The 22,260-nt window shown below is 35.8% G+C and overlaps 1 protein-coding gene across 7 annotated transcripts in view; it reads right to left on the bottom strand.

The window, feature by feature from the left end:
* Nucleotides 1-22,260, bottom strand: part of IMMP2L (inner mitochondrial membrane peptidase subunit 2) — a 916,780-nt gene that overhangs the window by 788,563 nt on the left and 105,957 nt on the right. Inside the window, exon 6 of one of the 7 annotated variants that reach the window (XM_047763798.1) lies at nt 6,939-7,237. The exons of the other annotated variants lie outside the window; for them this stretch is intronic. Coding sequence (XP_047619754.1) covers nt 7,162-7,237 — 76 coding nt within the window. The 3' untranslated portion in view covers nt 6,939-7,161. Of the gene's footprint in view, nt 1-6,938; nt 7,238-22,260 lie in introns of those variants that run through there. 7 annotated transcript variants of the gene reach the window in all.

Genomic DNA, 22,260 nt, shown 5'->3' with positions numbered 1-22,260 from the left:
GAAAAAAAAGATAAAATATTTGGAAATCCAACAATATGCTTCTAAACAACCAAGGGAGAAATCAAAGAAATCACAAGGGAAAATTTTAATTATCTTAAAGTGAATGAAAATGAAAACACAACCTAACAGAATTTGTGGGAGAAGCTGATGTAGTGCTCCTACCGTTGCTTCACAGAATGTGCTACACATCAGAGTCAACTAGGAAGGTTTTAAACATCCCATTGTACCCATTTCCATTTCAACAATTAAATCACAATGAACCAGGCTGGGAAAAACTACTGGTAGATTTTAGAAATTCTTAGATTATTTTAATTTGCAACTAAATTTTGGGGTAGAAAATCTATAGCTTTAAAAGACAAATTTCTTTTCTTCTTTTTTTTTTTTTTTGGTCTTTTCAGGGCTACACACAGGGTAGGGGTTAAATCAGAGCTGTAGCTGCCAGCCTACACCACAGCAATGCAGGATCCAAGCTACATCTGTGACCTACACCACAGCTTATGACAATGCCAGATACTTAACACACTGAGTGAAGCCAAGGATGGAACCCACATCCTCGTGGATCCTAGTCAGGTTCATTACTGATGAGCCATGACAGAAGGATCATAGGAAAAGAGGAAATAATTTTTAAGAGTAAATAAAGATATTGTAAACAGACAAATCAAATCTGCTTTTTTTACAAAAAAAATTGAGTGATAAACTTCTATATTAAAATGACTAAGGGAATATAAAAGGCAAGATACAAATTATGAACACCAGAAATTGAAAAATGCATTCTACTCCCTAACACCATACACAAAAATAAACTCCAGATGGATTAAAGACCTAGATATAAGAGCAGACACTATAAAACTCTTAGAGGAAAACACAGGCCAAACACTCTCTGACATAAACGACAGCAACATCTTCTCAGATCCACCTCTGAGTATTGACAATAAAAACAAAAATAAATAAATGGGACCTAATCAAACTTCAAAGTTTCTGCACAGCAAAGGAAACCCTAAACAAAATGAAAAGTCAACCCACAGAATGGGAGAAAATCTTTGCAAGTGAATCAACTGACAAGGGATTAACCTCCAAAATTTATAAACACCTCCTACTGCTCATGACCAAAAAAAACAAACAACCCCATCCAAAAATGGGCAGAAGATCTAAACAGACACTTCTCCAAAGAAGACATACAGATGGCCGAGAAACACATGAAAAGATGTTCAACCTCACTCATTATTAGAGAAATGCAAATCAAAACCGCTATGAGATACCAACTTACACCTGCCAGAATGGCCATCATCAAAAAGTCTACAAACAATAATAAGTGCTGGAGAGGGTGTGGAGAAAAAGGAACCCTAGTACACTGTTGGTGGGATTGTAAATTGGTGCAACCACTGTGGAAAACAGTATGGAAATTCTTCAGAAAACTAAAACTAGAACTACCATTTGATCCAGCAATCCCACTCCTGGGCATCTATCCAGAGAAAACCACGACTCCCAAAGACACATGTACTCCAATGTTCATTGCAGCACCATATACAATAGCCAAGACATGGAAACAACCTAAATGTCCATCGACAGAGGAGTGGATCAAGAAGATGTGGTACATATACACAATGGAATATTACTCAGCCATTAAAAAGAATGAAATACCAGCATTTTTAGCAACATGGATGGACCTAGAAACTATCATGCTAAGTGAAGTCAGCCATACAAGGAGACACCAACATCAAATGCTTTCACTGACATGTGGAATCTGAAAAAAGGACAGACTGAATTTCTTCGCAGATCAGATGCTGACTCACAGACATTGAAAAACTTATAGTCTCTGGAGGAGACAGTTTGGGGGGTGGGGGAATGTGCTTGGGCTGTGGGATGGAAATCCTGTGAAATTAGATTGTTATGATCATTATACAACTACAGATGTGAAAAATTCATTTGAATAATAAAAAAACAAAAATAAACTCATACTAAATTTAATAAGTTCACACACCAAAAAAAGGCATTCTATAGAAGCTTCAGACATTAAAACAATAAGAGACTATTATGAATAATTTTATACAAATACCCTTGATAACAGATTAAATGGATAAATTGCTTCACAAATGCAAGTTACAGAACTGACTCAAAAAGATCATCATCAATTTCAAAAATTGATCTTATAACTAAAAGTCTTCTCACGAAGAAAACTCTAGGACCATTTGGCTTCACTGGTAAATTCTATCAAATATTTAAGAAAGAAATGAGGCTAATCCTATACAAACTTCTTCAGAAAAGGAGGAAGAAGGAATATTTTCCAACTTACTTTAAGAAGACACCAAACTTCCAAAACCAAATGGACATCACAAAAAGAAAATGATTGATTAATGTATCTCATGAATATAGACATGAAGATCTTGAACAAAATATTACCAAAGCAAATCTAACAATACAGTTGATCCATGAACAACACAGGTCTCAACTGCCAATGTCGACTTATATGCAGATTTTTTTTCAATAGTAAATATTACAGTACAATAAGATCTGGGCTGACTAAATCCAAAGATGCAGAACTGGGGGTACAGAGAACCAGGAATAGAGAGGGCCAACTATAAATTATACTTGCGTTTTCAACTACTCAGAGGGTCAGTGCCCTTAACTCCCACACTGTTCAAAAGACAGCCCAAAGAACGGGAGAAAATATTTGTAAATGAAGCGATGACAAGGGATTAATCTCCAAAATATACAAACAACTCATGCAGCTCAATATGCGAAGAAACCCAATCAACCCAATCAAAAAATGGTCAGAAGATTTAAATATACATTTCTCTGAAGAAAAGATACAGATGGCCAAAAAACACGTTAAAAGATACTTAACATCACTAATTATTAGAGAAAAATGCAAATCAATACTACAATGAGGCATCACTCACACCAGCCAGAATGGCCATCATAAAACATTTACAAATGATAAACGCTAGAGAGGGTGTGGGGAAAAGGGAACCATCTTACACTGTTGGTGGGAATGAAAATTGATGCAATCCCTATGGAGAATCTCATAGAGGTGCCTCAAAAAACTAATAATAGAACTATATGATCGAACAGTCCTACTCCTGAGCACCTATCTGGAGAAAATCGTAATTCAACAAGTGCTGTTCATTGCAGCACTATTTATAATAGACAAGGCATGGAAGCAATCTAAACATTCATCAAAAGAGGAATAGATTTAAAAAATATAGTACATATATACCCTGGAATATTAATCAGAAATAAATAAGAATGAAAGAATGAAATAATCTACAGCAACATGGACGGACGTAGAGATTACCATACTAAGTGAAGTTATTCAGACAGTGAAAGACAAACATCTTATGATATCTCTTATATGTGGAATCTTTAAAAAGGATACAAATGAACTTACTTGCAGAACTGAAATAGACACAGACTTTGAAAACAAACTTATGGTTACCAAAGGGACAGGCAGGGGGCGTAGAATGGATGAACTAGGGGTTTGGGATTGACATATGCACCCTGGTATATGGAATGACTGGCCAACAGGGACCTGCTGTATAGCTCATGAAACTCTACCCAATATTCTGTGATGATCTATATGGGAAAAGAATCTAAAAAAGAATGGATGTGTTTGTATGCATAGCTGAATCACTTTGTCGTACAGTGGAAATTATTATAACATTGTAAATCAAGTACACTTCTATAAAACTTAAAAAAAAATAAATTTAAATGGATATCACATCATAACCAAGTATAGCTTAGGCAGGGCTCCGAGTTTCTTGCTCCTTGGTGTATATGTCTCTGTAATCTCTTATAGTCCTGAATGAAAATATGATAGGGTTCATGCCCTCTATTAAATGATATTTTATGACAGAGGTAAAAGGACTGTACAGATGTAAATGAAGTTACAAAGTAGTTGACTTTAAGTCTGTCAAAGGGAGATTATTCTGAGCAAATCAGGTGAGCTTTTAGAAGGGATTATGCTTTTCCTTGAGGAAGAGCCCTGAAGTCTGGGAGGGATTCTCTTGCTGGCCTTGAAGAAAAGGGCTCCATGAGGTGGCCATGTAGCAAGGCCCTATGAGGACCTCTAGAGATGAGAGCAGTCTCCAGTGAACAGCTAGCAAAAAAATTAGGACCTCAGTCATACAACCCCCAAGAAACTGAATGAGGCCAACAATAATACAAATAGGGCAGACCACACCATGAGTCCTCAGCCCAGCCAAGATCTTGATTCAGCCTGTGAGATCCTGAGCACAGAATCCAGCTAAGCTGAGCCCATACTCTTGACCCACGGAAACTCTGAGATCATTAATTTATGCTGGTTAAAGCCACTAAGTTTGTGGTAACTTGTTACTTAGGGATGGAAAACTATTACAGTCTGTTAGTCACATGACAACAGAGCACCAAAGTCAACAAATGAGGCTAAAAGAAATCATTTGGGGTTTTTGTTTATTCTGAAAAATGAGCTGAATTTCACAATCATAAAAATGTAAATTACTTTATTTTGCATATAGCTGGCATTTGAGATTTTGAAAAGGCAAATTACAACTACCATATATGACACAACCACAGCCTGTTTTTTTTTTTAAAAAAAAGCACAACCAAGAATAAAATGCAAGAACCAATTCATCAGAAAGCCACATTTTAAATGCCAGTAAAAATTTTGCAAATAGTTACCAAGTGCTAATTTTTTGAAAGCAAATATGTACAAGTTCTTACTCCAAAAAATGCCAAGAGAAAACAAAATTTTAAAAATCTACAAACAAAACAGGTCATGAGTCCCGACCTTCTGAATAGAGGTCTACCATAAACAATGTTCATGTTTTTCTATGTGCCAAGTGACGCCCAGCCTAGCTAAACAAGAGATTAAAAACAAAGAGCCTTTACAACATCATTCAACACATTTTCTATATCAGAATTTAAAATTCTGGTGAAGCTCACCATTTTTTTACAAAGTTCCTATTCACTGATATGAAAAGGGATATTAAAATTTTAATATCTGGAGATTTTTATGACTTTTCTGATCAGTGGATAAAAATGATATTTGATTTTTCTTTGTGTTTTCTTATCAAATTAGAGTTTAAAATATTATCAGTCTCATAGATTCAAGTTTTATTTTTCTTCCAGTTTTATCATTCTGTGATTCATCAGACTAAATTTAGAGCCTTTGTACAAGGCTATCTTATTAACATTAAAAAATAATTTTAGGAGTTACCCTTGTGGCTCAGCAGTATCAAACCCGACTAGTATCTCTGAGTATGCAGTTTCGATCCCTGGCCTCACTCAGTGGGTTAAAGGATTTGGCCTTGTGGTGAGCTGTGGTGGAGGTTGCAGACACAGCTCAGATCTGGAGTTGCTGTGGCTATGGTGTAGTCCAGCAGCTGCAACTCAGATTCAAGCGCTAGCCTGGGAACTTGGATATGCCATGGTTATGGCCCTAAAAAGATAAATAATAATAATAATTTTAAGGGATATATATATATATATATATAAGTTTAGCACAAAATAGGGTATGAGAAATTAATGCATGAGAATGGGTCTGAGAGCAAAAATGAAGTATTGGTCATATTTCAATGAGCTAAACTTGAGTAGTATTGAATAACTACATACAAGAATGTTTATGGTCAATCAAGGCTTAGAACTGATTAAGAAAAATTACTGAAGGACCTAGTTTCAGCTATATTTAAGTTATTCTAAAATACTCTAAATCAACTATACCTCAATAATTCTTTTTTTTTAGTTTTTTTAAAGTTATTCAAATGGATGAATGGGAAAAAAAAATGTGGTCTATCTATACAATGGGCTATTATTCAACCTTAAAAAGAAATAAAACTAATACACGCTAAAATATGCATGAGCCTTGAAAACATTATGCTAAAATGTAAAAAAGTCTATGTGTCGTATAATGTCATTTATATGAAATATCTGTAACAGGTGTATCCATTTAAACATGGAGACTCCTTTGGTGATGATGAAAGTGGTTGCGAACTAAACAGAGATGACACAACATTGTGGATGCCAATTAACCGTATACTTCAACAATATTAATTTTATATTATGTGATTTTTACCTTAACTAAAAAAAGTCAATCTAGGTAAATCTGCATATTAGTTATAGTTATTATATGTAGATATATAGAAAACATCTATTCCCATTTTCTGTCAACAGTCAGCTGTTCAAATAAAAAAATCACTAGCACATGAACAGAAAATCATCAACTATCCCATTTAAATACACATTGAAACTTCATACGCAAAGCTTGAAAGGTCACCTGTAGACTGCATTAAGGATAATGAAAATGTTCTATACTGAGCTAGGCATATGATGAATAAAATTTGCAAAGTTTCAGAATGGCATACATTTAAGGATATCCCACAGAGGTGGTTCACAAAACTGCATTAAACTATATGCATGCTTTATCTTTTTTGTCAATTTCAATATTCATGAATTACTGTCAAATGCTATGTCATAGCAAGACAAGATCTGGCCCAAATTTTAGTGTCTGGTTGAAGCACTAGGATTAGCAAATTAGTCAGTCAAATATACTATTAAGCATACCAATTAAACATTCCACTTTCCAACTGTCTTTGGAAATGCTTTATTAGATTTCCAAAGAGAAAAAAATAAAGACAGTGCTTCAAACAAATTTTTAATCCCTGCTTTGAAAGCACATATTTAAATACCTAATTTAAGATTATAATATGATTAGTTCAAAATAGTTTTCCAGCAAGACAAGCAAAATATCCCCACCATAAGAAACATTTCAAAGGTGTTTTTTTTGTTTTCAGTTTAATTTAAATAGATCTTCAAATATAAATTCTGTCCATAATACCATATGTAATAAAGAATTTAGGTTGCAGTGGAGAGTTTATGCCTAAGTAACAACAGAAATTAAGCAGAATATAATACATGGTATCTTTAAAAAAAATTAAATAAACACTAATTTTACATAAAATGGTAATAAAGACGCTAGATTTGTAATGTCCCATACAGTAGCCATTAACTACAAGTATCTATTTAACTTTAAAGTAATTAAAATTGCATAAAATTAAAAATTCATTTTATCAGTGGCACTCGTCACATTTCAAGCAATCAACAGCTACATGTGTCCAGTGGCTACCATATTGGACAGCAGATTTCCACCATGGTAGATAATAGTGCTACAAATCCACAGAGCTGGGTTTACCATAAACTTGCTTCATGAAGCTTAGGCTTCAGCATTCCTTTCTCTTGTGTCAAATGATGTGAGAGTAGGCAACTGTGGGTCCAAGAAAGAGAAAGGTAAATTGCTGATACATTCAACTTGGGTTTAGTGGGATATATGTATATATATATGTGGTTCCCACTCATTTTCCCATGTAATTATTTATTGCTGTCTGTTCCACTGCGGGGCATGGCTTCTAGGAATACACCTTCTTCCTCACTGCACCAACTCACCTGGAGCCATGAAATGAAGGTATAGAGTCTGAGGTCTCTGGCTTCATCTAGGTGTCTCATGGACACTGGAACCACAGGTGTGTGATAAGTGAAGGAGAAGCAAGTCTGAAATGTACACAGCTTAGAAGCTAGTCTGTGGTAAATTCTTCCAATCATGATATATCAAACAGTATATATGAAATAGTATAAGCATATAATTAAGTTTTTAGCTAATGACCAGTCAAATCAGAACTTCTAATTAGAAATATAATTGATAATGCATATATAATTATAAATGCATCATACTTTTTTTCTTTTCTATGCAACTCCTATGAAATAGAACTTCTCAAACTCTATTTGTACAGCTCTACAAATACCTCTAGAGCAGCTCTATGAACAAATGAGTATGTCTGAGTGATGCTGCATGTTTTATATACTTCAGCTATCAGTAATAAAAACAAAATTTTATTAGCCAGGCTCCAGGAAAGACTTACCTATCTTTCTAATCTCTTTTCAGGAAATCATATTGGAATAGCATTGTCAGAAGGCGAGGCAATCAAAGACTATGCATCATATAGATGTCAATTTTTAAAAAGTAGTTTAAAAGTATAACCAGAAGTTCTAAAATGTCCATTTTTCTAAATAGTGTGATGATTACATCAGCAGCTACCTTTTTTTAAAATCTGCCATCTGTTTTAATTTCATTTTTCATTCGAAGCACTACCTTGTATACATCAATTTGTATTTGAAAATTTTCTCTGTTTTTTCCTAAAGAGGACTCTCTCCTACAAAAAGTCTAAATTTCAAGTCCCCAGAAAAACCTTTCTGCCGCTGATGCTAGGAAATTATGTCAATTAAAATATCTATTTATCAAAAAAAATCTATTTATCAATTGGCAATCTCAACATCTTTGTTCCTTCACTCCTCATATATTACAACATTTAAAAACCCAGTCAGATCACTGTCATTGAATCCCGGGATTTAAAAGGGTTAATTTGAAATACATGCGTTCCACTCATTCTGGACCTTAGCTGGTATCTCTTCTAACTTTAGTCCAAAAAAAAAGCAAACACAACCCACATCTCACTAAACAAATGTCATTCCTGGTAATTAGGTTACACTGAGTACCTTTGTGCTTTGTACTGCTAATAACAATGAAATTCTTAATACAATTACAGTTATGGCTATTCAAAAGACTAAGACATTGAACACACAATATACTTAAGTAAATGCTAGCCTGACAATACCAACTCATTTAATAAAATGAAAACACAAATATCAATCATCTCATTCACTTTTAAAATGTTCTAAATGATCCAACATTCATAAAACCTTTATGTATTATAAAAATGCACTTATAAATACAAAAATGCCCAATAGCTAAATGCCATTTATGCAAATATTCCCTAGGTTACCTTTTATTTATGTTTCATTTCATACCCTTTACACTTCATTAAGCCATGTGTCAAATAACCTAATTTCTATTTATTGTATTGCAGATATTCTCAGCCTGAAATTACATCAAATAAATATTAAATCAAATTTCTCAAAGCCATAGTCATAGGTGGAAATCAAATGAAATGCCTAATTTCACATAGAACAGCTAAAGTTTAAATAGGTTACATTTATACAAGTGCCTAGGCACACTTATTTCAAAGCTTTTGTTGCCACCTCCCACACAGCTGCAGAATAAAGTTATTCCAATATATGAATAATATATTGGCAGTCAAGACAAAAAAGATTTCAACTGAAGAAAAAAATAAAGGTTACATTAAAAACTTAACTGAATTTAGACGTGGAATACACATCTTCCAGTAGCAAGTTTACACTTGCTAAAAAGAAAAAAATTATGTTTTTACCTAAGAGGAATGAAAGTAAAAAGAAAACTTATTCCTCTTATTAAAAGAGTATCCTATTCATAGAGGCAAAAGGTGGAATGGTGGTTTCCAGAGTCTGCGGAGGGAAGAATAAAGGAGTCACTGAGTTACTGTTTAATGAGTACAGACTCTCGGTTTGGAAAGAGAAAAAATTCTGCAGATGGAAGTGATGGTTATGCAACAAGGATATGTTTAATGGCACTGAGAAGGGTTAAAGTAATGCTTTACATTATGAGAATTTTATCACAATAAAACAATTTTTATTGTGGTAATAAAACAATAAAAACAGTAAAAACAATTTGTTTTTCTCAAGTAATTATACTTACATGTTTTTTTATTCTTTTCTGAGATTCAGTCTGGTTTGGATAGTACATCACTATAAATAATGGAAACTAAGCACTTAAGTTGGCCCAAGTCACAGCTAATAAAATGAAGAAAACTGGTTTTCTGACTTCTGGTTCCATGAACTTGTTCTCTAATACCATGCAAACTGAGAGATCACATGAGAAATTCCAAATTTTTCTGACCAAGAATAGTTCTTTTAAAACAAGTAAAAAGCTATCTATAGAAGAAGAGGCACAAGTGAATCTCTTCTAAAAAAAAGAAATAGCTAAAAGTATTGATGACTCCACTGAACACAAAGAGTTGATGCGGTAGGGCAGGTGTCAGTAACAGAGCAAGTCCAGTGTTTTGGTTGTGAAAGGAATTAAGCCTAAGGCACAGATATTCAATCAACTTCAAAGAATCTATCACATATACCAATATGTCCTATATTCTACAAAACCTACTTAAAGATTCCAAGATGCATGATTAATTTTAAAGTTCTGATTCATCACAAGTTAACGTTTACAAATCTAAGGAGCATCTTTAGAACCTGATTTACACTAGGATGCTTTCTCCTCATCACTGTACCTCCAGTATCTAACATGCTGTTACATAGTCAGTACATAGTAAATATCTGTTTAATTAGAGAAAGGAAGGAGAGAGGGAAGGAGAGAATTAAGGAAAAGAAGCAAGAGTAGGAAGTTGGGCAGGTGGGGTGTGTAGATTCTAAAAAGCCATCAGCTAATATTTATTTAGCCTTTATGCCAAAAAAGAGAGGTTAGAGACTAGAAGCAGTTAATACACTGAGCACCAGTCCCCAGTCCAGGCTGTGCTATTTCATAGATTTTTTTTTTTTTTTTTTTTAGGGCTGCACCTGTGGCATATGGAAGTTCCCAGGATAGGGGTTGAACTGGAACAGCAGCTGCCAGCCTACACCACAGCCACAGTAACCCAGGATCTGAGCCACATCTGTAACCAATGCCATAGCTCTCAGCAACTTCAGATCTCACTGAGAAAGGCCAGGGATCCAACCCGCATCGTCATGGATACTAACCAGTTGGATTCATTTCTGCTGCACTACAACAGGAACTACTATTTCATAGATTTTATTGGTAATTTCTTTCACTATTGCCTAAAGCTCAGAATCTAAATATCGTAGTGATAGATACAAAGTACCTGCGTAACACCTGGGATTCATTACACCTGTAACCATATATGACATTTCACTACACTATTAAAACTGTATTTTAAATACAGAGTCTAAATACAAAGTGCTTTTATATATTCCAAAATATTTTTCTCCATGGCACAATGAAAACTTTGTTTTTTATCAACATTTTATGATAGATCGTTTTAAAAGCCACATATTCTATCACAAAAGCAAAACATTTGAAACAACTGCCATATTCCAACTTTATAATCTTTGTAAAACTAGATGCTTATTTGGGTCAGAAAATTGTGTCACTTTTGCTGATCACCCAGCAAAAACCTGTCAAGTGACTTTCAGGTTTATATAATCTAATGCCATTATAAGCAATTACAAGGCCTAATGGACGCTGGCTGTGTGTACCTCTGGCATTGCCCTGAATTTGCATCGTTAGTCACTTCCTGAAGTCATGTTAGCTTTCCTTCATCGACTGCCCTCTCGGGTTTTTAGGCCATCATTCTTAAGAGCATTTCACAGAGCAATTCATCACCTTCCTGTGTTTTCCAGTTAAACATATACATGCTTTGATTCCTTAAATATGTCATGTTTGGGCAAAACTAATTAATGAGTGGAGGAAAAAAATCAGAAATTATTGCCTTTGAGGATGGGAGGGTAAAGGATGTCTGGTAGTGCACTTGAGGGAACTTTCTGGGGTGACGATTGTGTTCTTTATCCTGAGAGAAGCTTGGGTTAACAGGTATGGACGTAAGTCAAAGCTCAGCAAATGTTCACTTAAGATCTAGCTGTGTCCGCTACATTTCAATTTTACCTCAGGAAGAAAAAAACTGGCAACTATTGCCGAATTCTAGATGAGGACACACATGGAGAAGTATTTAGGCAGAAATGCATCAAAAATAACTAAGATGGATTAATGGATGAATAGAGGGTGAACACATGGACAGAAACATAACTCAAAATGTTCACTAAAGTGAGTAGTAGGTAAACTGGTGTTCACGGTAAAATTCTTTCAACTTCTCCATGTTCAAAAATTTTGATAATAAAAAGTTCTGCGATTTACGAGATCATTTTTCACAATCCTTTTTACTTTAAAATTCACCCAGTAAATTACAAGGAATCAGCAAGTATTCCCAAAGGTTCTGAACTATGATCTTTGTTGCCCACTGACTTGAGTATTTTATTTTTTTATAAAAATCGAGCCCAATAGTTAAGACTGGATAAAAATCTAGTTAAATTAGGACACTCTTTCAATTCATTCCACAAACACTCCTCAAACACCTATGTACCAGATTATCTCTAAGTGTTAAAGTCAAAGGACAACCTGATTGTAATACGATGTGATTTAGACTATGGGTTTCAGGAATACGGCTGGAAGGGCATTTTCTGGAACAGGAGGGAGAAGTAAAATTTTCCCAGATGGAGAAAATTCATTCTAGTCTGTGGGAAATTGCGTATGTGAGCATGCAACACAAAAACTTTATTTTACAGGTAAGAGTAACATGGCAGTTGCTTCATGAATATATCAAGATATTTAAAATACATGTACATATGTTAGATCCTCCTTTTACTGTCTTATATACTGCTTTTGAAAGATTCTGCCATCTTTTCAGTCACCAATATAATCTAAGCATCTTTTGTTTACCATTTAACCCAAGCTTCAAGTATTTCACTTTAAATAATTAAAGGTATGACCCCAGCTGATTTTTTTACTTCTTAAGGACTTTTTTCTATAACAAATTTTACCTGGTAATCACTTCAAAAAACACTGTTCTAAAGTCATAAAATCCCAAGAGTCAATACTCTAGGATTAGAAAAGTTCCCTAGACTAGGCAGCAAATAAAAACACAAGCACCTCAGAGTTTCCATTGTGGTACAGCGGTAATGAATCCATGAATCCGACTAGTATTCATGTGGATGTGGGTTCAATCCCTGGCCTTGCTCAGGTAGGGGACCGGTGTTGCTGTGAGCTGTGGTGTAGGTCACAGATGCAGCTCGGATCTGGTGTTGGTGTCGCTGTGGCTGTGGCGTAGGCTGCAGCTGCAACTCTAATTTGACCCCTAGCCTGGGAACCTCCATATGCTGTGGTACGGCCCTAAAAAGCAAAACAAAACAAGCAGCTCATATAGCAACTTAGCCCACTATAAAATGCACAAAGGACAAATGTCAAAGTATTGTCCAAACTGTCTATCATCTAGTGAGATATTTTAAATATTTTACATCTTCCTTTTTAAGGCATATGGACGGTCCCAATTCCTTTAATGAGTAGTTTGCCTCTTTAACCAACTCAAGCAAAATTCTAGCACCTGTGGGTTTACATCATGTGTCTTATCATCTGCAGAATGTAGGTATCACTATATACTCATGTGCTTAATGTGAGAATTAAATGAGATTTAAATGTGGTTCGTTCTTACTGTTCAATAAATAGTAATTAACACTAAAAAGGTTTAAATGAATACGCATATGCAGGCAATTGCACAGACATGCTTTTTAACCTGGTCCATGAGTTAAGGTGAGCCAGAATTCATTTTATCTTTTCAGTTTAGTAACAAATTCCTAATTCTTAGTCTCACTGCATGACTGACCACTTCAGGGTCATGAGAGTTTTTCATTTGCTCCCTCTCAGATCTCAACTCCTTACTTCACTGCTCACCCAAAACTGGCACTCTTTAAGGAGTTCACTAGCAAAGACCTTAAAATTCTTTTATCATTTATCTGTTAGTGGCTGAGAATAGAAATATCACTGGACCTTCACCTCAAATAATCCTGAAAAAAAAATTCTAAGTGACTGAGTTGGGCTAAAGGTTCGGACTCCAGATGCTTTGTCATTTGTCTCAAACCATTTTCTATGGGTACCTTCAAATGATCTCCAGGCTGAATCAGATTTTTCTGCTGAGGGTCTATGAAAAAGTCAGGTAGGAAAGGTATTATTGAGAGTTCTAAAACTGAATGCTGCATTATTAAAGGAGATGAAGATATTCAGAAATTCTAGGGAAAAGAGATTTCTAGGACAAAAAAAAATTAAATGACAAACCTGATTTCATCCATTAGTACATATAATAATGGCTTACTTACTATTTGATAGAAAACTACTAGAAACTACTAGAAAACTAATAGAAAAATATTATCACTTGGAGTTAAAAAGAAGTGAGAATTTGAGGTTATACTTTGAAAGGCAATTAAGTGACCCAAGTTAATAAATTTTAAACAGAAAAGGATGTTTCTGGCAGAGCACCAGGACAGTCCATTCATTGAGAACAATTTTGCAAAATGATCTTTACCGTTGATCAGCTTATTAATCTCCATGCTATATTTCTACTAGGAAAAAAGCATTCGTCATATTTACCACTGAATTATAAATCTAGCCCAACATATCATAAAGATTTCAAAACAGTTAAATCTTCCTTAATGCCCCAGAAGCAAAGACAGAGCCTCAGGCTTAGTTCTATAGGTAAGTCCGCAACCCTGACCTTTCCCTCTCAAGAAACAAGTTTCTTTTGTCGGAATGTTAACTATATTCATTTAAAAACTGGAATGCTATCAGTACGGATTTGCCCTTTTTCATTTTTTCAAGATATGCTCTTAATCCAGGTGTAGGCTGTGCGCAACCACACACAGGCTGCATGCCTCGTTTGCAAAGTCCCATCAGAAGACTGTACACATTTGAACCATCATGTTGCTTTTTTTTACTGCAACACTCAGAGTGATTCTCTTTTTGTTCCCTGATCTTGTATTTCAATCATCATGAAAGTACTAGAGCAATTAGCAAATGAGACTCTGCCTTCCTTGTCTATATAAAAAAATAGATGCTTGGTTTCTTATGTAAATAAGACATAAGGCAATAAAAAGTGAATACCAAAAATGTTAAAGGAAGGGTTTCGACATAAATTTTTTAAAGCAATAAAGGCTAGGAGAAAAATAATATAAAAAAATTGAATGTCTAAAAATACTTAAGTGAAATCCTATGGTCCTAGAAAAAAAAATCTTTAAAAAATGATTAATATGTGAAATAATATTTCAAAAAGAAACTAAACTTTTTTCTGAGTAAAAGGAGAACAATCTTCATTAAAAACTTTAAAAAATACTTTGATAGAGTACCTTCCTAAAGAAATGGGCAGATACCTAATAATTTTATATTTACCCAAGAAAATCCGTTTTTTTGTTTGTTTGTTTGTTTTTTGCTGACAATGTGCTTTATTTTAAAACCAGAACAGAATAAAAAGTTCAAAGGAATACTTTCCCAAGTACAAAAAAAAAGTTGGCGATAAAGCAAGCCACAGCTAAAACGGCTATTCCCGCAAACTTCCCAAATCTGCAAAAGCTTAAAAGCGTAGTAGTGCACAACCACAAGCAAATACATACATAGTCTCTCCTTGAATAGCTTCATGGTTGTGATGAATCATTCGTTTTCGACAGCTCTTTAGAAAATAGTATAGTTTCTGATTTAAGAGGAAAGGAAAAGCAGAAAAATAAAAGTGTTCTGACAAAAACAAAGTATCTGATAAAACGTGGATAAATGAGAGCGTGGTGGGGTGGATACAGAAGTAGATGGATGAAGAGATGCTCAAGAAGCACAGGTGAACCACTTAATACACTGCTTTCCATCCAAGGGAAAAACAAACATGCCATCTTTCAGTCCTCCTTTCACTTAAGTAATACCTACAGAAGTTCTTAACCTGGAGGCTGTCAATGCACTTCAGGAAGGGATTTACAAATCTCCAGGGACTATAAAGCATGGGCACGCACACTGGTGTGGATACAAACATGAAGGTTTACGGGGAGGTGTGGCAAGTGTGTATACACATCCACTCATGTACTCATTTCTGAAGGAGATTAAGAGCTTCCTAAAGGTATCATTACCTAGAAGAAGCTTATGGCCCATTATTGCAAAGTGTTTTGCTGGTTTAATTAAATGGAAGGCAATACTAGGTAGTCTTCTCAGAGGTGGGGAGCCATGCTAACAATTGCAGCAAACACAAAGGACAAACTCGGACTCAGGGCTCTCATTAACCAGAGCGCTCACATGGACCAGACCTCTTAGCTACCCTTCCAGAGGTTAGAAACTACATTGTTAAACACATTTCTTTAAAATGAAATTAAAAGCCTAAATGGGCTACAACAGGTCACAAAACTTACTCTCTTTTGTCTCTTTAGGGCCACACCCATGGTATATGGAGGTTCCCAGGCTAGGGGTCAAATGGAAGCTGCAGCTGCCAGCCTACACCACAGCCACAGCAACGCCAGATCCCAAACTACATCAGAAACCTACACCACAGCTCACGGCAACACCAGATCCTTAACCCACTGAGAGAGGTCAGGGATCAAACCCACATCCTCATGAATACTAGTCAGGTTCTTAACCTGCTGAGCCTAAACAGGAACTCCTCAAAACTTACTTTTAGTGGCACCGAAGTTAGGACACAAAAGTTCTCAGGTGTCAGCATTCAGGCCTTTGTGCAGGGAAAACTCTTCCAAGCACGGCCCAAATTCCTACCACGTGCCTGAAGATAACATGCAGATACACAGACCACCTGTCTTTATTAGAGTACACACACACACACACACACACACACACACACACACACACACACACACACACACACACACAGGGCTCCTCCTGATCTCCAGAAACAACCTATCCTTTTTTTAAAAATTCCTCTTCATCACCATCTTTCACCTGCCATCCAAAGCAGTCAGGCCTGAGTGAAGAGGCTGGCTAGGCAGCTCGAACAAGTAAACTTTCCATGCAGACTAAGGAAGCTTTGGCACCCACAGACGGTGCCAGGCACAGGTCCTGAATTGAGAGCAGCAGGTAACCATGAGCTCGGTATATAACAAAAGCACTGAAAGTCAGCACCCCCCCAAAAAAAAATCAACATAAATACTTGATTTCATATTTATCAAACATCATCCTTTCACAATAGCCCTTCTCAGGGATCTCCGAACATTTCACAAACATTTACCACGGTGGCAAATAATTTTGCAAGTTTCTTTATTGAACATGTCAGCTCACACTTTGAGAAATCCACACTCAAGAAGCAAACGCACAACAGGAGAAGTGAAACATGGAAAGCTGGACCCGAAGCAAATCAGGAGGTTTAGGGTCTTAGCTCTAAAACTAGTTGGATGGACGTGAGTTCCTAGACAAGAATGATCATGATATAGTTAGCTTTCAGTGGCTAGTGCCACATATATACAAAGCAAACATGAGGTAACGTTTTTCACATTTGAGTCACTCTACACCTAGTCTGTCTGGCTTTATCTTATCAATAACAAAGCCCTGTTTGAGGGCCTGATTAGAACATTCTAAATGAAAAAAAAAAAAGTGAAATTGGATAATACATAATCAACTCAGGATATTGGAAATCAATAATAAGATGAGGAAAATTTATTTGATATGTTCACGATCTCTGCAGTTTGCCTCCTGAATAAGCTAAGTGACATAGGTTCAAAAACTATTATTATTTTATCTAAAAATAACGCACTCTAAAATATTTTTCTTTTTTTCTTTCCCAGAAGGAAAAAAAAATTTAAGCATGAAAACCTAATTTTTTAGGGAAAGCCTGATATCAAGTATGCCTTTAACCTGGTCCTTTTTTTTTTTTTTTTTTTTTTACTCTGGGTTTATAACAAATCTATATACTCTTCTTCTTTCTTCTTTTTTTTTTTTTTTTTAATTCCAGGGCCACAATCAGCCTAGGGGTCGAATCGGTGCTGCAGCTGCTGGCCACAGCCATAGCAACACCATATCTGAGCTGCATCGGCAACATACACCACGGCTCATGTCAACACCAGATCCTTAACCCTCTGAGCAGAGCCAGGGATAGAATCCATGTTTTCATGGATGCCAGTCAGGTTCATTACTGCTGAGTCACAACGGGAACTCCCAGAGCTATTATTTTAAGAGTATCTGTTGCTACTAGCCTTTGGAAGAGATGAATAATTGAAGATAAAATTCTTATACTTTACCACAAAACTTCCTTAATTTGCCAGATACTCCATCCTCAAGACAAAATCCTTACTTAAGCAAGCCAAGTAAAATTCATCACTCTGAAAAGTAGTGGGATAACTATTTTGAACTTTTTTTAAAAATAATAAACTTTGTTTTAAAGGATCTAAACAGAGTAACAAAGTATTTTCCTGGATGCTGGGTGCACAAAATAAAAAACTTTACCAGCTCAGATATTTTCACTGTTTTCTTTTTTACACCAGGAAGTAAACAGAAAATAGACACTTTAAATTTAAATATATTGTGTACTATTTTATGTCGAGGACAAAAATACTTCATCTCAGCGATAGTTACTATACGTGCTACACTTCCATGGCATAAGGACAGAATTTATAGTGGTTTTGTTAGATAATAAAAATCCTGATAAACAAGAGAAGAAATGCAATTTATGAAACAGTAACATCCATTACTAACCACTTTGGACCTTCTCAAGATTTCACTGGTCAATGGAAAAGAAAATTGTTATACACTCACGAGCAAGTCATTTTGCTTACTGGGTCTCAAGAACTCACACACAATAAAGTATTTTACTCATTAGTTTTATTTATCTGTAAACTCTTACTAGTTTTATTTATCTATAAATTCTTTGTAGGCAAAGACTTTGGTATCATAACATCCATCCACCTATGATAGGTGGCCAGAAAAGTAATGTTCAGAATGAAAGACGACAAAGGTTCTCTCCAGTCTATTCAATCTTCAAGTTGAGATTTTTTTAAGTCCAATCTCTGAGTAAGTCCATAAAATGCAGTAGAACAAATAACAGGGTGAGAGGCCCATAAAAGTGTGGTAGAATGAATTGAAGACCATAAGAGAAAGAAATGATTTGCACAGTTGAAGATTAGTAGAACTATCTGCTTTTATCTTTTTTGTTTCCAGAGGATTCCAAAGACATAAATTAAGATATGAGAAGATAAATTAGATCAGTTACACTTTAAAATTGTTTTTTGATAAATATAAGCAGTTCCAAGCTTCGATTACCTACTTTATTAAAGCACTGCTTCCATTACACTTTACCAAAACTCTACTAAAAAGTCTAGTTCTAAACCTGGTAGAACAGTCAATGGATAGTTTCTCTTTCAGAAATTTTTTCTTCTGTTTCTTCTAGTTAAAACCTTCATAGACTGTCTAATCACGATTTGACATAATCATAAAATCAAAACTTCCTTAATTTCTATTAAAAAATGTTTACACTCTTTAGATTAAAAAAAAATTAATACTTAGAAATTCACACCTGGACAATCTCCCTTAAGATATCCAAATACAGAAAAAAAAAATCTGAGGGCCAAAAAAAGTCTATCATAGAATAACTTACAATAGCAAATTGCTAGAAATAATAAAAAAATTATTAAAATAAGGATGATTACATAAATTCTGGCATACCAACTTGATCTTCTATTTTGAAGCTATTCAAAATGATGGACATAAAACCCAAGTGGTGACATGAAAATGATTTGTTTAAAAAAAAAATTGGAAAATACGCTGGAAGGCAGTATGCTATCCTATAAAAAAGCAACAGTTTGAACCAAACAATGCAAGAACACAAAAACAAAACTGCTCATAAGACAGAAAAATTAAAGATGCATTTTTAACTAAGACAGGTGAGTTATCCTCAAAGTCTTGCCTTCCCAATCTTAGATCTATGTTATCACTGAATACTTAAGAAAAAAACTCTTGTATAAAAATACAAATAAAGTTATTCAAAGTTTTTAAAACCTTGTTTTATTACACTTGGAATCTTGTCACTGAGTGAAATGCAAAAAATTTGACGTTAAATCATTACACAAAACTATACTTACTCTTTATTTATGAATATCAGCCAAAATAGATCTTTTAAAAAACACATCCCACTGCTACATCAGGTTGAAAAGAATCCAGAGTGAAAACAAAGAATTGTGTCAGACTCAGTATCTTTAGCAATAGAAGCACAAAAATGAGTCTCGAAAAATATATATAAAATAATTTTAATTGTGCCATTTAAAGATTTTATCTTATTTTTGCTTTTTTTTTTAGGGCCACACCCATGCCATATGGAAGTTCCCAGGCTAGGGGTCGAATCAGAGCTGTATCTGCTGGCCTACACCACAGCCACAGCAATGCAGGATCGGAGCCATGTCTTCCACCTACACCACAGCTCATGGCAATGCCGGACCCTTAACCCAATGAGCAAGGCTGGAGATCAAACCGGCATCCTCATGGATCCTAGTCGGGTTCCTTAATTGCTGAGCCATGAAGGGAACTCCAAGATTTTATTTTTAAATCATCATTTCTTTTCATCTTATTATTTCTTTCTAACCACCTCATCTAAACTAGCCACTAGACCACCATCACATCAAACTGTTTGAATTATTTGTATAAATAATACTTATTTTTATCTGATACATTTCACATACATACTCACCTACTGGTTTATTACCTTTCTGGCCCACTAAAATGTAGATTTCTGAAGTAAAGGAGTGTTTTCCGTCTTATTCACCCCCAGAGTTAACACATACAGACATGTTAAGTTCTGCATACATCACTATCGTTATATAAGGCAAAACCTGTACAGCTGAATATGGCCTGCCTATGAATGCTTAATTATCATAATGTCAAAAACGGCCAGAGATCTTAACACTGTCGCTGTCTCTAGGGATGATTCAACACCCATCTCTGCATGCTTGCCAGAAATGGGTGTCCTTCAAAGTTTTCAACTCCTAGGGAGTTCCCACTGTGATGCAGTGGAAACGAATCTGACTAGGAACCATGAGGTTGCACGTTAGATCCCTGGCTTTGCTCAGTGGGTTAAAGATCCGGCGTTGCTGTGAGCTGGGGTGTAGGTTGCAGACGCGGTTCAGATCCTGAGTTGCTGGGGCTGTGGTGTAGGCCAGCAGCTGTAGCTTAGATTCAACCCCTAGCCTGGGAACGTCCATGCTGTGGGAACAGCCCTAAAAAGCAAAAAAAAAAAGATTTCAACTCCTAAATTTTCTCTAACAGTATTTCACATAAGCATGTATGACTATGTTCCTTATTATTCCATGAAAGCTGTAAACGCAAAATATTTCTGAGGGAGAAACCAATCCGCAAGAGTTACCTATTAAAGGTCCATCATGGTGAGTTAAGAAGGCAATAAATTTTTTAAAGTCTCTCTCAATCAAAAGACACTAAGTTTCCTACTACTGGGTACATCCCACTTGTTTTTAAAATTTTCTATTAGTTTCAAAGAATACCACACACTCACACACACACACAAACACCCCATTATCTAATTCATATTCATATCTAATTCATAACTTTCAATTCTAATTCAGAGTTTTAAGCACAGAAAGGGATTTTAAGCATTAAAATCAAAAGAACTCCATTTTTTATAGACTGCCATCTCTGTTTTATAAAAATAAGGGATTTTAAGTTTAAGTTATAATTATATTCAGGAGCCCCATACTCACCCTTTCCAAACATAGCTCTTTTTATAATAATGTCTGACAATCCTCTGGATAACAAAAATTCCAAGTGTCATCTAAATTAAAGGCTAGAACTATTTCCTGGGAAATGTAACTCAAGGTAAACAACCTCTCCCTTACTTGAGACTGTCCTATTCACGCAAAACTCGGTGGCTTGAAAAAATGATGAAATATACTACTTTTCTCTTCTGGGTGGTTTTTTACAATTTAGATGAAGCTGATAGCCAAAGAAAGCATACAAAGAATGTGAAAAGAATGTGTAGGCTTGGTCGTTCATCTTCCTAAAAGACAGATGCTGACCAGTAGGGCTGCCAGCTACTAAACAGTACGTTTCTCATTCCTGCAAACACACCCCTACTCCCACACACCCATAAAATAGAATCACAACCCTATTCCCCACTTGGAGAATGTGGACTTAATTCAATGATTTTTAATTTGTCTACGATGTGCTAGGCACCAACAGAATAAAGCACGACTAGGCAACACTACTTGCCCCCAGAGGAGCTTCACACTCATCTGCGGGCATGATCTGGCAGCAATGGAGCAATGGGCACAGCCTCAAATCAAGGTGGGGTCCAGCAGTGCCAAACAGCTCTCCAGGCCTCAGCCCAGGGCAGACTTATCTTTTTGGTGTTTGTTTGTTTGTTCGTTTTGCTTTTCAGTACTTCACTTGCAGGATATGAAGGTTCCCAGGCTAGGAGTCAAATTGGAGCTGCAGCTGCCGACCTATACCGCAGCCATAGCAACGCAGGACCCAAGCCACATCTGTGACCTACAGCTCATAGCAATGCTGGATCCTTAACCCACTGAGCAAGGCCAGGGATCGAACTTCGCATCCTCATGGATACTGGTCGGGTTCGTTACCTCTGAGCCACAACAGGAACTCCTGAGGCTCATCTTAAACCATGCTGTTCTGCACCCCAACATCTATTCTTCTTCTGGAATCTCCTCCCCTAGGAGCTTATCTCCTCCCCTAGCTATTCTATCCACATAATCCACAGCTAATCCCCTCATCTTTGCTTTTCAGAAATGGTTCTTCCCAGGTGCCCTTAGGTT

Source organism: Phacochoerus africanus, chromosome 16 (assembly GCF_016906955.1).
Source record: "Phacochoerus africanus isolate WHEZ1 chromosome 16, ROS_Pafr_v1, whole genome shotgun sequence".
Classification (NCBI taxonomy): Eukaryota; Metazoa; Chordata; class Mammalia; order Artiodactyla; family Suidae; genus Phacochoerus; species Phacochoerus africanus.
This window is presented reverse-complemented; position numbering and strand designations above follow the sequence as displayed.